Here is a 13,899-nt window from a genome sequence, read left to right on the forward strand (position 1 = left end):
AAGTTATATCAAATATATCCATACTTAAATTTTGAATGAAAAAGGAATCATGAGGCTATATACAAAACCATTCAAAATGTTTACCATATATTCGTATTTATGTTCCTTTAGTATGCATTGAAATATTGCATTGCTACTCATAGGTGTACTATTGTGATTATTCTGTGACTATTCTATATATGCTCTCTTCCACAATTGTACTTATTTACATACATGTTTAGATTATACATGCTTATATATCCATCCATCCATCCATTATCCAACCCACTATATCCTAACTACAGGGTCACAGGAGTCTGCTGGAGCCAATCCCAACCAACATAGGGCGCAAGGCAGGAAACAAACCCCAGGCAGGGCGCCAGCCCACCGCAGATGATTATATATCTATAATTATAATTAACATTAACATTTTTTTGGGGGTTGTTCCAAATGGGGACTGTCCCAATCTGTGATTTTGGAAATCTGGCAACCCTGCATGTGCCCCATTTTTTTTTTTTTTTTAGGAATCCCCCCCCCCCCCCCCCCAAAAAAAACAATCATGTGGTCAAAATGATCCCTTAAAGGCTAAAAGGATGTGGTAAAGTGTTATCTCTCGACAAGAAATGAAAAATATTCAATCTCTTGAAAAGTGTCATGTCGCTTAATTTGATTTAAACTATACATGAGGATGTATGTAGGTTATATGCAAACACTAATATTTTAGTCAGTTTTATAGTTGGCAGGCTAGTTAAGTGTAAGAATGCCATGAGAAAAATGCATAACCCGACAGTTTTTTTGTTTTTTTTAAATGATAAGTCTGTTTCTTAAAATTAAAACAAGTCCAGAATGTGAAAATCACTACAACACACTCTGAGCTACAGTCAAATATTCAACTTTTATTAATAAAAGTTTCCCAAAATCTTTTTTTCCCTTGTTTTTGGTGAACGGTAAAAACAGAGCTTCTGTTTTATGTGGTTTTGAAGTGCATTTTCAGGTCACAATTTAGTTTAAAAATGTTTAAATTGTTCTACCATTTTTATGACTAGGCTATTGTAAATGCCATGAAGGACAGGCAGACAGCTGTCGTAAGATGGATGGAACTGCTCATGGCCTCCAGCTTCTGCTGCTCCATCCTTTATATACCTCTGGCCAGACAAGAAGTCATTTTCCCATCCAGCCAGCATATACATCTGTCCTTCAAGACACTGACATTATATATTAATTCCTGAAAGTATTTAAAAAGTATTAATAAAGTATTCAGAATAAGTTACACATTTTGAGTATTCAATCCAAATACAAATCTGAATAAATTAAGAACTGTGTGTTCAGTATTCAGTAACTAAATACTTTTTTAGGGTATTCTGCCCAGCACTGGATTGTTGTGTGTCTCTAATGTTCCTTTCTCTGTTTTCCAACGTGAGAATTACTTTTGCTACACCACAAAAAATGAAATCTAAGCCTGTAAAAAGTATGTATATCATGACAAAATCTTGTTTTCTTTATTGTAAGAATTATTGACTTTTCCAAAAAATTGTATTTACGATTTTTTAGCTTAGTTTAAGAAATATCATCAAGTAAATTATGCTTACCCCATTGGCAGATATATTTGCAAAATAAAAGTAAAACAATTCCCATTTAAAGTTTTTTGTCTAGTATTTGTATATTTATTTTTGCAGTGTATTTTTGCCTTTATCAAAATTAGTAAAATGAATTTTGAAAAAAGTTCTTGAGATAGGTTTGTGAAAAACAAAAATTAGACATTGTTTGTATATGAAATCATCAGCATACAAGCAAACATGAATACAATAGACAGGTTACTTGAGAGGCTGATACGAGATGGACAGATTCCACACATGGCTCAAATAAGAGCCATAGAATAATTAGAAAGGACAAAGAGAGAGTTTGGAGGAAGGAGAAACTAAAGCAGAAGCTGGGCCAAGGCGGCCAAACAATATACAATTAGGATAAGACAAGCTTTTCATTGAACTTGTGCTTTTTACTACTCACTGTCTTCACTGGCCAGTAAAAATGAAATGAGAATTCGCTCTTGAAGTGGAGGTGCAGAAGGCGACTCTGTAAAAATAAATCGTCTTCATTGAAAAAGTGATTTGTCATTGGTGTTCTCTGCCTTGCACCTGATGCATAAATTAAAGGGAGCTCTTAGTTGTGATTATTGTTGCTAAATGTGCCACAGCCAGGTATCAAAATGATGGGGGGGGGGTTGGATAACTTTGTTTTTAGAATAAAGGAAAAAATGAATTTAAAAACTGAACTTCTTTTCTCTAATATTGCATTTTGCCTAAAGGTCTGAGGCTATTCGCTGTGTAAAATATGTAAAAACAGTGGTAGTTAGGAAGGGGGAAAACACTTTTTCACAGCACTGTCATAATATGCACATTCTCGTTTTGTCTGTGAGGGTTTTTCTCAGATATCCCTGTGTGGCTGAGCCTAAGTGCAGATGTCTGCATGATGGGGGCCCTAAGATTAGCTGGTATGGTGCAGGGCTTGTTACTAACTTGTTTCCAGTGTTAGAGTCACCACAATGTTTATGTACATTTCACATTTATTTATTTGGCTAATGCCTTTATTCAAAGTGACTTAAAACATTTGAGATACGATTGGCTACATTTCCTTTGTTCGTTTTTCCAATTGGAGCACAAGTAGGTGAAGTCCTTGCTCCGGTCACATGATATCAGTAGCAGGATCTGAACTCACATCCTTAGGGTTTGAAGTCCATAAGCACTGTGCTACACTGTCTGTGACACAAAGTGACTTCCTAATGAAGCAGGTTTGAAATTATGTAGTTCTGTTTTTTTTGTTGACAGGTAAATTAATGGAAGGAATTATTAAGGAAAACACTGAGCAACACAGTCAAGAACAGGAGTTTTACTGAAGAGTCAGCAGGGTTCAAATGAGGAAGGTCATGTTTTACTAACATGCTGGAATTCTATGAGGAAGAAACACAAGAATCTGATCAAAGAGGAGCTTATGATATTATTTATCTGGACTTTCAGAAGGCATTTGAAAATGTCACATGAGAGGGTGGGCATCAAACTAAAAGAAACATTACAGAGGAACTTGGACAGCATACAGGCTTGGCGAGATTTGTAGCAGCTGAAATTTAATGTCAGTAAATGTAAAGTATTACATGTAGAAAGTAAAAATGTTAGGTTTGAATACACAGGTGGAGGTCTGAAACTTGAAAGTATCCTTTGTGAGAAGGACCTGGGAGTCACAGTGAACACATCACTGTGTACATGCGCTCAGTGCGACCTAAGCCATTAAGAAGGCTAACAGGATGTCAGGTTATATAGCGCCCTGCTGTGTGGAGTACAAGTCCAAGGAGGTTCTGCTCAAGCTTTACAACACACTGGTGAGGCCTCAGTTTCCTCCCACAGTCCAAAGACATGCAGGTTAGGTGGATTGGCGATTCTAAATTGGCCCTAGTGTGTGCTTGGTGTGTGGGTGTGGGTGTGTTTGTGTGTGTCCTGCGGTGGGTTGGCACCCTGCCCGGGATTGGTTCCTGCCTTGTGCCCTGTGTTGGCTGGGATTGGCTCCAGCAGACCCCCGTGACCCGGTGTTCGGATTCAGCAGGTTGGAAAATGGATGGATGGATGGTGAGGCCTCATCTGGAGTACTGGGTGCAGTTTTGGTCTCCAGGCTACAAAAAGGACATAGCAGCACAAGAAAAGGTCCAGATAAGAGCAACTAGGCTAATTCCAGGGCTACAGGGGATGAATTATGAAGAAAGACTGGAGGAGTTAAACCTTTTCATTTTAACAGGATGGGTTGGCATAATTGAAGTATTTAAAATTATGAAGGGAATTAGTACAGCGAGTCGAGACTGTTATTTAAAATGAGTTCAAGAAGAACACTGGGCCACAATTTAATAGCTTCATGCCATTGGGCTCTTGTATTTTGCTTTATTTTTGTTAAGAAGCAAACGGTGATGACTGGGTTGGTACCCCAACATTTATTGTTTGGGACTTGTGATTCAACACTTGACCACTGGACAAACTTCCACACCATTATAGATGGTGGCCCACTTCCCATCAGTACTCACCAAGAGTCACTGTTGTTGATGGAGTAGCTTTGGGGACTGGTGGTGGAGAAAATGTTGGTCGCCCTGCATGAATACAGAAAAGACATTTGCATTTCTGACAAAGTATGTAAATCATGTCATGGCATTGATTTGGCAGAAATATACTGATACAGACGAGGCATAAGAACAAGCATTTAATAAAGAAAGAAAAAAGTGTTTAAACAACTCACCTGCTCTTGACGGTTTGACCTTCAAACTCTGAAAGGCAAAGAGCATCCATTAGGAGCTGGCATTTTAGTGGGCACCCTGACTGGCTAATGCAGCCACGTTGTATTTTAGTGAGATTTTCCTTTTTTCTTGAAGTGGCAGGCTGATCCTGTGAAAGCCTTTGCTTGCCTTTGAAGACCATCATCACGGTTCATTCTCATGCTCTCCCCTTATTCATACCCTGGGTTGTGCCTTCCTTTGAGATGTTTAGACATTTCTGCACCTTCCACTTGCATTGCCTCTTATTACAAGGCTCTCACCTGAGACTCATTTTGAGGTTACTTTATGTTTAAGAAGGTTACTGACACTATGATTGCACAGTAGATAGCACAAAAGCCTAGATTTCAATCCAGGCCTAGTCGTTGCCAGTGTGCAGTGCACGAGTTCTCCCCATGTTAGTATATATTTTTTAAAGGATGTGTTTTAAGTTTTTCATATCAGATGTTTCTGTTGCTTTAGTTTAGGATTTTTATTATAAGGCCACAAATAAAAAGAATACATTCAGATACAAAATGGGATGATCAAAATGGTTTCTGTCGATATCATATACAGCCTAGGAAGAAGGTGATCTTGAAATCTGACTGAGACAGTGTTATTTGGGGGGATGATCAAAAAGTTTTGAATCTGACCTATTAATAGAAAACTCCAGGAAAAACAAACAGGCTTTGTTATTAAACATAATCTCGTTGAACATTAATACTCATTGCCAAAACATTCACTAAGCTGTCTTGTGCAAGTCATATAAAACATTTGGTCATAGCACATTCCATAGAAGTACCATTTCAGATTGGAGAACAGATGATAGTCGTGCAGGCCCTGTCCTGGAAAAAAGATGCCTTTGTCACCCATGCAGTATAAGCAGGCAATGGTTGACAGCTTTTTTTGCCATCTTTCTCTGATTTAGACGCTGCAAATGCAAAAGTAAATCAGCATGATATTGATTGGTTATGTGAGGTGGGTAATCCATATGGACAACACCTTCACCATCTTAGCAAATTGTGAACATGATCTTGTTAGCGCTGGCTTGGACATTGAATTTGTTTGGTGCTGTAAAATTAGTTTGTTTACATTGTCTCATCTGTTGTTTGGACTCTGGTTATTTCCCTTGGGATCAATAAAGTATCTATCTATCTATCATATAGTGCCTTTCATATCTATCTATTATAAAGTGCCTTTCATACCTATCTATCTATCTGTCTATCTATCATATAGTGCCTTTCATATCTATCTATTATAAAGTGCCTTTCATATCTATCTATCTATTTAACTATCACCTTTCCTCTCTTATCTATCTATCATATAGTGCCTTTCATATCTACTATAAAGTGCCTTTCATATCTATCACCTTTCCTCTCTTATCTATCTATCTATCTATCTATCTATCATATAATGCCTTTCATATCTATCTATTATAAAGTGCCTTTCATATCTATCTATCTATCTATCTATCTATCTATCTATCTATCTATCTATCTATCTATCTATCTATCTATCTATCTATCTATCTATCTATCTATCTATCTATCTATCTCCTTTCTTCTCTTATCTATCTATCTAAGTATTGAACCCAAGTTTCATTCCAAGTTCCTCAACCTACTAGCAAACATTTAATTCCAGTAGATGCTGCTCTCCTGAGCGTTACATTTTTCTCCAGCAATTTCATCGTGCACTACTAAAATAATTGAACAGCATGGAGGCACCATGTGTTAGCTCTTCAGGGGCCTCACTTATAAAACTCTGTGTGAAAATATGTCCCCCCAAAAATAGGAAAATTCAAATGCCAAAGAAAAATTCAGATTTATAGAACCTGGCATATGCACATTTCTACACAATTTATAAATCACAATCACATTGTAAATATGTGTGGGTGTGTTTGTGTGTGTCCTGTGGTGGGTTGGCACCCTGCCCAGGATTGGTTCCCTGCCTTGTGCCCTGTGTTGGCTGGGATTGGCTCCAGCAGACCCCCGTGACCCTGTATTCGGATTCAGCGGGTTGGATAATGGATGGATGGATGGATGTATGGGAACTCGCATTGAACACCACCTAGAAACATCCAGATATGTAGCCTGCTACTCAACCTCATACATGTGCAATCAAGATGCCGCAGAACATCACTGGCCGGTAGAGCAGACTGAAGCACTGAGACCCCGCTACCTGTATTCAATGGTATCTGGTTGTGCTCTGCAACTGAGAGTCCATCATGCGTGGCATTATAATGCCTCTCCTCTGTATCCTGGGGGTCCAGGAAAGGTGTAAAGCACCAGTTTCTGAGTGGATAGCCACTATCACCTGGTACTTGTAATGATGTCACTGATGTTACAATGAATATATAGGTCATATGAAACACTGAGGGTTCAAGCAGTTACCTTACCAACAAGCCAGCTATCTCATACAGCACCATCACATCTGTCAAGCCCACTGTACCTCAAAATAAATAAAACACAGGTTGACCCAGGTCACTTATCCATGACGACTATCAGTCTCATCTTGGCATCACAGATAATTAGTTTGTTAAAGGAATGTCACTGCTTACAGTTAACAAAAGCAGCTTCATTCTCTCTAGGTGCCCTTATTGCAACACAAGTTCAATCAGTTGCTCTTATTATATTTGGAGAACCTGACACTGAATGAAATTGCCTTTTTATGTTGGCAAAAACATGTTGTGTTTTATGTATGTACGATAACTGGATGTAGTGCCTTACCGGTTGGTGCTGGCATAACAGAGTGAAACTTGGCTGAGATATTCCTGCACTGTCAGCCAGTTCCCTGAGAAGTGCCAACAGTCGATATATACTGGGGAACAATCAAAAACGTTATTCAGTGCAAATTTGCAGCACTGGTCCTCCTTAAATGGAACTCAAATACAGTCAGCGCATCTTAGTTATCACCTTTTAGGTGTAATATGTTTGTCACATCAACGCACATTATAGTAACAGCTAAGTGATAATTATTATGTGTGTGAGTTGCCATTTAGCTGGTTTGGCTGCATTTGACCTACTTGATCACGGGTGTCATCATTTCCCAGTTTCCTTGAAATGTTGCATATGGATGGTTCAGAGTTGCTATAGATTTATGCATGTTACCCCATCAAGTTCTCTTTTATAAATCCCAATGTTTTTGTAGGAACTTGCGTATGACAATTCAAGTCTCTTTTTGAGCATAAATAAGGCCCCTGGTTTTAAAAACCAGTGAATTCATGAGCTCATCTTTGGATGCTTCATTTCAGGAGTCAATGTTCACAGACCTGGCCCATATTTAATTGCATGTGAAGAGAAGATTCAACTGACCAATAACTAATCCCTATGGGTATACCTGCTATCTCCCATGCACCACCATTCTTCTATAATTTGCTCAGTTCACAGAACATTTTCTCCTGTTGTCAATGTGGAAAGCTGTTTAGAAGTTGGGTCATCTGTAAAAGATGCCCTGCCATAATGGTATTCTATAGCCCATGCCCTTCTTGACTGGTCATATAAAGGAGACTGGCCCCAGCATACGTTGACAAGGTAAGGATAAATCTCTCAAGCTATGCTGTTCTCTTGTTTAAAAATTAAATGACAGCATGATATTTATTTTATTTTGTCTTTTTCAACTTCCAGGTTGATCTAATTTTGAAGCAAGAAACATTCACTATAAACAACACATGGAATAGACTTATTATTCACATATTTTAGTACACCCAATCTGATGTATGGCCATTTACAAATTCAGCACCATAGAATATCCTATTCAGGTACAAGCTCAGAACTTCCTAATTACCCCTTCTTCAGACATACTGACTGAAAGCTTCACATTATCCAATCAAGCAGACATAGCAGGCTCTAACTATTATCACCTTGCTCCTGCTCCTCTCGACCAATGTCATTGGCCTGCTGTTCAGGTCCAGTTGCCCGCACCATTCTGCTGATGTTCCAAATCGAAATATTTCTGGAAGTGTTACAGCAGGAAGAGCTGCAGAGGAGGAGAAGAAGATGAGTGTGACTACTATGGCCTGTTTGTTAACAAAACAAAACAACTGGCTCTGGTGGATGCAGACATGTGCTCAGGGGTGAAGTTTCCACGACAATACTGGCACTTAAAATGCTGCCCCAGCTTGTTCAGTGACTATAAAAGAGGAAATGCTAAAAGAAACAAGAAATGATTGAAGTGAGCTGATTTGTCAAAGAAGGCACGTTCAATCTACTTTTGAGATTCGTTAATAAACCACAAGCCCCCCCCCCCCCACGTCCTGTAACTACTGATATTTGTAAGCAGACTGTTACTATATGAAGCTCACTCTTGTATTCTGAGTCATTTGACTATGGCAGACATACTGTTACTCACAGTCTTCGCTGGCTAGGACCAGAGACTCGGGTGTCCTCTTGGGTAAAGGTGGCGTCTTTGGTGATGCAGGTGCTGAAAATAAACCAGATGGCCCATTACATGCAGTGGGGTCAGAACAGTCCGTCACAAAGTCTCATTCTCAAATGTGTACTAAATCACATGCTCATATAAGCACCTTATTTGTCAGACATATTTCGAGGAATAGCCACTACTCATATAAAAGAAAAAACGGAACCAAGAAGTCTCCTAGACTTACCGTCTTCACTTGCTAAAATGAAGGACTCTGGCGTCCGCTTCGGAAGAGGTGGTGGGGATTCTTCATCACTTTGGCTCACGACTCCTGAAACTAAAGTGCAAGAGGCCCTCACAAGGTGTGGACTAGAGATGCCAAGACACTGCTTGGCTCCTTGAGCACTAGACAAGTCAGTAGGAACCACAGAAAATAACTACTTGGGATGAGACAGACATCCAACTACTAAGTGATGAAGGTAGGATCAGTGAGGATCAGTTAGGATTAGTGAGACATGACAATCCAGTAAGATGTGAGAAGCCAGGTCTGAGGTAGCAAAATGTGGTTTGAGCAAGCATGTGCAATGTGCTACATGGATAAAATGTACAGTTATTATTAAGATCAAAAAGAAAGTGGCAAACAGAAGTGTGGCAAAACAGTTCAAGAAGATCTTGAAAAACATAAATGAGATGAGATGGTCTAGTCAAAAGTAAAGATATATCTGAGGGATGATAAATCAGGGGCCAACTAGGAAACACTAGCAAGACTGTGCTGCCCAATAAGAAGTGCAGTAACATATATGAGGTTGGACATCTAGGAGCAGGTTAGAAAACATTTGCAACAAAGTACTGTTCATTGAGAAGTAGGGAGGGCTCATATGACATTAGATGAACTGGAGACAAGCTGCTGTCAAGGGAGTGTAATCAGTACCTAATGAACTATCTGTGGAACATAATGGACTGGCATTACATTGGCTGCCTGCAGAGGGACATATTTAATTCAAATCCTTGACGCTTGTCTGCATAGTAGTCAACAGGACAGCACTTGTATATATGGAGACACTTGTGAGATTCCTGTAGTCCTTCTTGACCACACAGGTCTGCTGATGCCACTTCTCCATGTTATCAAGTTTCAGTCCAGACTCTTTTCATGTGTAGCTCTAAGCTGGTGGAAAGAGCTTTTCACCTCTATTTGAAATTTTGATTCCCTCAATATATTTAAGAAGTGTTTGAAGATTCTCTCTCTCTGTCTTTTTTTGTAACCAAATTGTAACTCGCTTGTATTTTGTTCAGATTTGTGCCCTTGCCCTGTAATACTTGTTCCCAAACAGTCCCCCAGACTGATGTTCAGTCAATTAAGTTGACCTCTTTTGTAAGACACTTTAAATAAAAACATCTGCTAAGCAAATAAATGTAAAATGTAAATAGTAGGGATGCCCTTTTGCTGCAAAATAAATCAGAATCACACTGAGAAGAAGTCACTTCTGCTGAGGAGTTCGCTCAGGGTTCTCATTGAAACAGGAGGACTTGGATTTATGGTCTTTGCATTACAGAACAGCCCATTCAGCCAGTGAAGCTAACGGAGAACTCTTACAGCCTCAACAGCCATTCGGGTTACATCCCTCCCTCAACTTCATTATACTCACCCCTCCTATTGCAACAATTCAATAGAAAGCTTGGAAACATTAGTGAGAAAAGACTGCCCTTTAATTTAAGGACGCTCGTGTAACCTGGCATGACGGGAAAGCCTCAGAAACATCTGCAAAGAGTAAACGTTCATGGGATGCTTAATATAATTAGAGAGATGTGGTGGACAAGTAAACACTGGAGAGGAACATCTGTAGTAGGCAAAATCATGCAGCTGTGAGATTAGACAGTGTAGGATTAATTGGGGAAACATTAATATGATGGGAACTGGGCAAGCACATATGAAACTAGACAAAATGGCAAGAAGCTTATGAACAAAGTTTTTCCGATCTCTTTGTCAACTTTCTTTGATCTTGACATTACAGGCTTGTTGAATTTTAGTGCTGGCAACACAAAGGGTCACAATAAGTGAGATTTATATTGAACAGATTTAACTATGTGCAATCTGTTGACCATAACTATCCTTTAAATGGGTTGATTAGTGGGCAATTACATTATCACACAGTACCAGTTGGTGTTGGAAGTCCTGTTCATCAGCTAAATTAAATCATTCAAAAAGGTGTTATTTGTTCACTAAGGTTCCCTTTATCTAATATTAGGTATGTTTGAAGACCAAAATTTTCAAATTATAGAGAAAATAATGAAAAGGGCAAATATTTTTCTTTTTTTGTAATTAAGGTGATCAGAGTTTGGAAATGTGAAGAGGTTGGTGATGCAATGCAAAACAGTGCAAGACAAAGATAAAAAGCTGATCAGGAAATTCCTGAGACACAAGACTGCATCAGACAAGCATGACAGATACACCCCACAAAATGGAACTCGGAAGGAAATGGCTGAGCAGGCTAAGTAAGATTAGGAGATCACTGACAACTGGCTGGAGGAATCAGTTGAGAGTCAATCCATCCCAAGCTGAAAGCCGTCAGTCAGTTAACTGCTGGTTTTTGCTGTAAACTGCAAAGAACTATTGGCAAAAAGAGCACTGGCAAATTCAGGTGCATATCTGCTAACTTACCAGACTCAGGGATCTCAAGTTTGAGAGTGTCAGGACTCCATAACCCAGAGACAAATGAGATGTGTTCCATCCACTGATTAATATCATTCTCTTGCCTCTGCCCACACTCCATTTTATCCTCTGGTTCAATCAGTGTTAAAATTGGGACTGGGGACACTGGAGAGAAATAGGGATCTTCAACTGTGAGACAGACCGTAGGGGTAACAGAGCACAAGTTCTTGTTCTCTTGAAATTGGACTTTCTTCGCCTGAGGAATTGGTATGACTTGGATAAAGCTGTTTTCCTCAAACGTTAAACTGTCCTGTAGGGATTGTACTGGTCCTTCATTCTTGCAAGCCCTCTGCTGCTGGACAGGGTTTGCTGGGATGACCATGTTTACCCTACTTCTGGGCACAGGACTCTCATTTTGGGGTATTAGGCTGGAATCAAACCCCAAGCTCTGCAGCAAGTCCTCTGTTCTGTTCAAGTCCAGACTCCGGCGTTTAACATTGTTCTCCTCCACATTTCTCCTTCTGATGAACATTGAACGCCGTGTCACCCGGGAAAACTGATTGGACTGCCTGCTTGGCAGAGGAGGTGCGTCCTCCCTGAGGGCAGTCTGTCTTATGGAGTTGGGCTCCTCTGCAACCTCATGGAAATGATTTTCTTGGAGTCTGTTGTCCTGCGAGCAGCTGTAGGAAATTGTCAAACAGGAAAACCTTAATCAATATGGAGCAGTTGTAAGGGGGTATCTACAAATTCCTGTCCATCAAATATCTAAGTCAAGATATGAAGGTTCTAAAGTTGCATCCTTCAATTGTGGTACTTGAAATCTAAACTTCTAAACATCTACACAAAATATTATGGTAAACTAGTTGTTTTCTGTGTCTCTGTATCCTATCTGAGGAATATACATCAATGTTACTTATTTCTTCATTAATTTTCCTGTTCTGTTTAGCTGAATACAGAGCCACTGAAAGTCAAAAATGATCCTCACAGCAAATGGCGCTATTAAAAATTGGTAATCCTTGGACATCTCAGTGAATTTATTTTTGTTTTGGATGCATTTTTCTGTTCATTTGTTGTGAATATTCATAAAGCTTTATTTTCAAGGAGCATACAAATTTGTGTAGTTTGGATTAATTTTTTAACATAGAAAGATTTTATTATTTCACATATAAGTTTATCACATTGCTATTTTGGGATATAAGCATTTAGCTCATGAGTTGCTACGACACATTGCACCTTTGGTAAGGAATGCCTTACAAGTGTTCTATTCCCACCCTGGCTGGGGTTCAAATGTCTCTATATGTGTTTTGTGATCATTTTAATTGTTGTTATTGTTGGTTATTTAGATTCTTTATGTCTAAGCATCTCTTCCTATGCTCCTTGAGTGTTGTGGGCGGTTCCCCAGGATGCAGGCCCACCTGCTCATCACTGTCAAGGGACTACCCTCATCTACAGTCCCTTGCGGTTCATTAGATGCACTTGTGGTGTGGTGAACTTCTTTACAGTTTCTTCTGTGCAGCTCTCTGTATGTAGGTATTGATCAGACATCATTACAATGCCTGCAACTAGTCCAGAACACTACTGCTCACCTATTGACAGGATCTCACAAGCATCACCACAACTTGACAATACTGACCTCGCTCCGTTGGTTTCCAGAATTGATTTTAAAATCTTGTTACTTGTTTTTAAATGTTTGAATGAAGTGGCCCCTCTTACCTATCGGAACTCCTTCGTGTTTACATGCCAATGAGAGCACTGTGGTCTGCTAGCCAGCAGCTCTTAGTGGAGCCAAGGTCGAGGTTGAAGCAAAGGGGGGGATCTGGCATTTGCAGTGACCGCTCCTTCTCTTTGCAATAACTTACCTTATTATATTAGGTCTTCTCTGACATTAATAATGACCTAAAAGTAACTAAAGACATTTCTTTTTGTTGGTCTTAGACCCCATAAGAGGTTAAATACTATGTTTGTATATGTTGGTGTATGTACATTCAAATTAAGAATGTACTGTATGTGTGTGTGTGGGTGTATTTTGAGTATATCTTTAATGTATGGTTTGAAATGGTTGTGGTTTTGTTATGTACAATCATATGAAAAAGTTGAGAACCCCTCTTAAGTCTTTGGATTTTTGTTTATCATTGGCTAAGCTTTTAAAGTAGCAACTTCCTTTTCATATATGACATGCCTTATGGAAACAGTAGTATTTCAGCAGTGACATTAAGTTTATTGGATTAACAGAACATATGCAATATGCATCATAACAAAATTAGACAGGTGCATAAATTTGAGCACCCCAACAGAGATACGACATCAATACTTAGTTGAGCCTCCTTTTCCCAATATAACAGCCTCTAGACGCTGTCCTCCTATAGCTTTTGATGAGTGTCTGGATTCTGGATGGAGTTATTTTTGACCATTCTTCCATACAAAATCTCTCTAGTTCAGTCAAATTTGATGGCTGCCAAGCATGGACAGCCTGCTTTAAATCATCCCATAGATGTTCGATGATATTCAAGTCAGGGGACTGTGACGGCCATTCCAGGACATTGTACTTCTCCCTCTGCATGAATGCCTTTGAAGATTTTGAACTGTGTTTTGGGTCATTGTATTGTTGGAATATCCAACCCCTGCGTAA

General features: G+C 39.3%; 1 protein-coding gene across 2 annotated transcripts in view; it reads right to left on the minus strand.

Annotated features, from left to right (window-relative positions):
• The window catches only part of LOC114647862 (tyrosine-protein phosphatase non-receptor type 22-like), a 164,416-nt gene that overhangs the window by 63,515 nt on the left and 87,002 nt on the right, over nt 1-13,899 (minus strand). Inside the window, exons 13-19 of one of the 2 annotated variants that reach the window (XM_028796529.2) lie at nt 11,280-11,950; nt 8,868-8,957; nt 8,612-8,683; nt 8,124-8,239; nt 4,252-4,279; nt 4,043-4,105; nt 1,987-2,052 (exon numbers count right to left, since the gene is read on the minus strand). In XM_028796529.2, coding sequence (XP_028652362.2) covers nt 1,987-2,052; nt 4,043-4,105; nt 4,252-4,279; nt 8,124-8,239; nt 8,612-8,683; nt 8,868-8,957; nt 11,280-11,950 — 1,106 coding nt within the window. The remainder of the gene's footprint in view (nt 1-1,986; nt 2,053-4,042; nt 4,106-4,251; nt 4,280-8,123; nt 8,240-8,611; nt 8,684-8,867; nt 8,958-11,279; nt 11,951-13,899) is intronic. The other variant, XM_028796531.2, reaches the window with a different exon arrangement.

This window comes from Erpetoichthys calabaricus, chromosome 3 (assembly GCF_900747795.2).
Source record: "Erpetoichthys calabaricus chromosome 3, fErpCal1.3, whole genome shotgun sequence".
Taxonomy (NCBI): domain Eukaryota; kingdom Metazoa; phylum Chordata; class Cladistia; order Polypteriformes; family Polypteridae; genus Erpetoichthys; species Erpetoichthys calabaricus.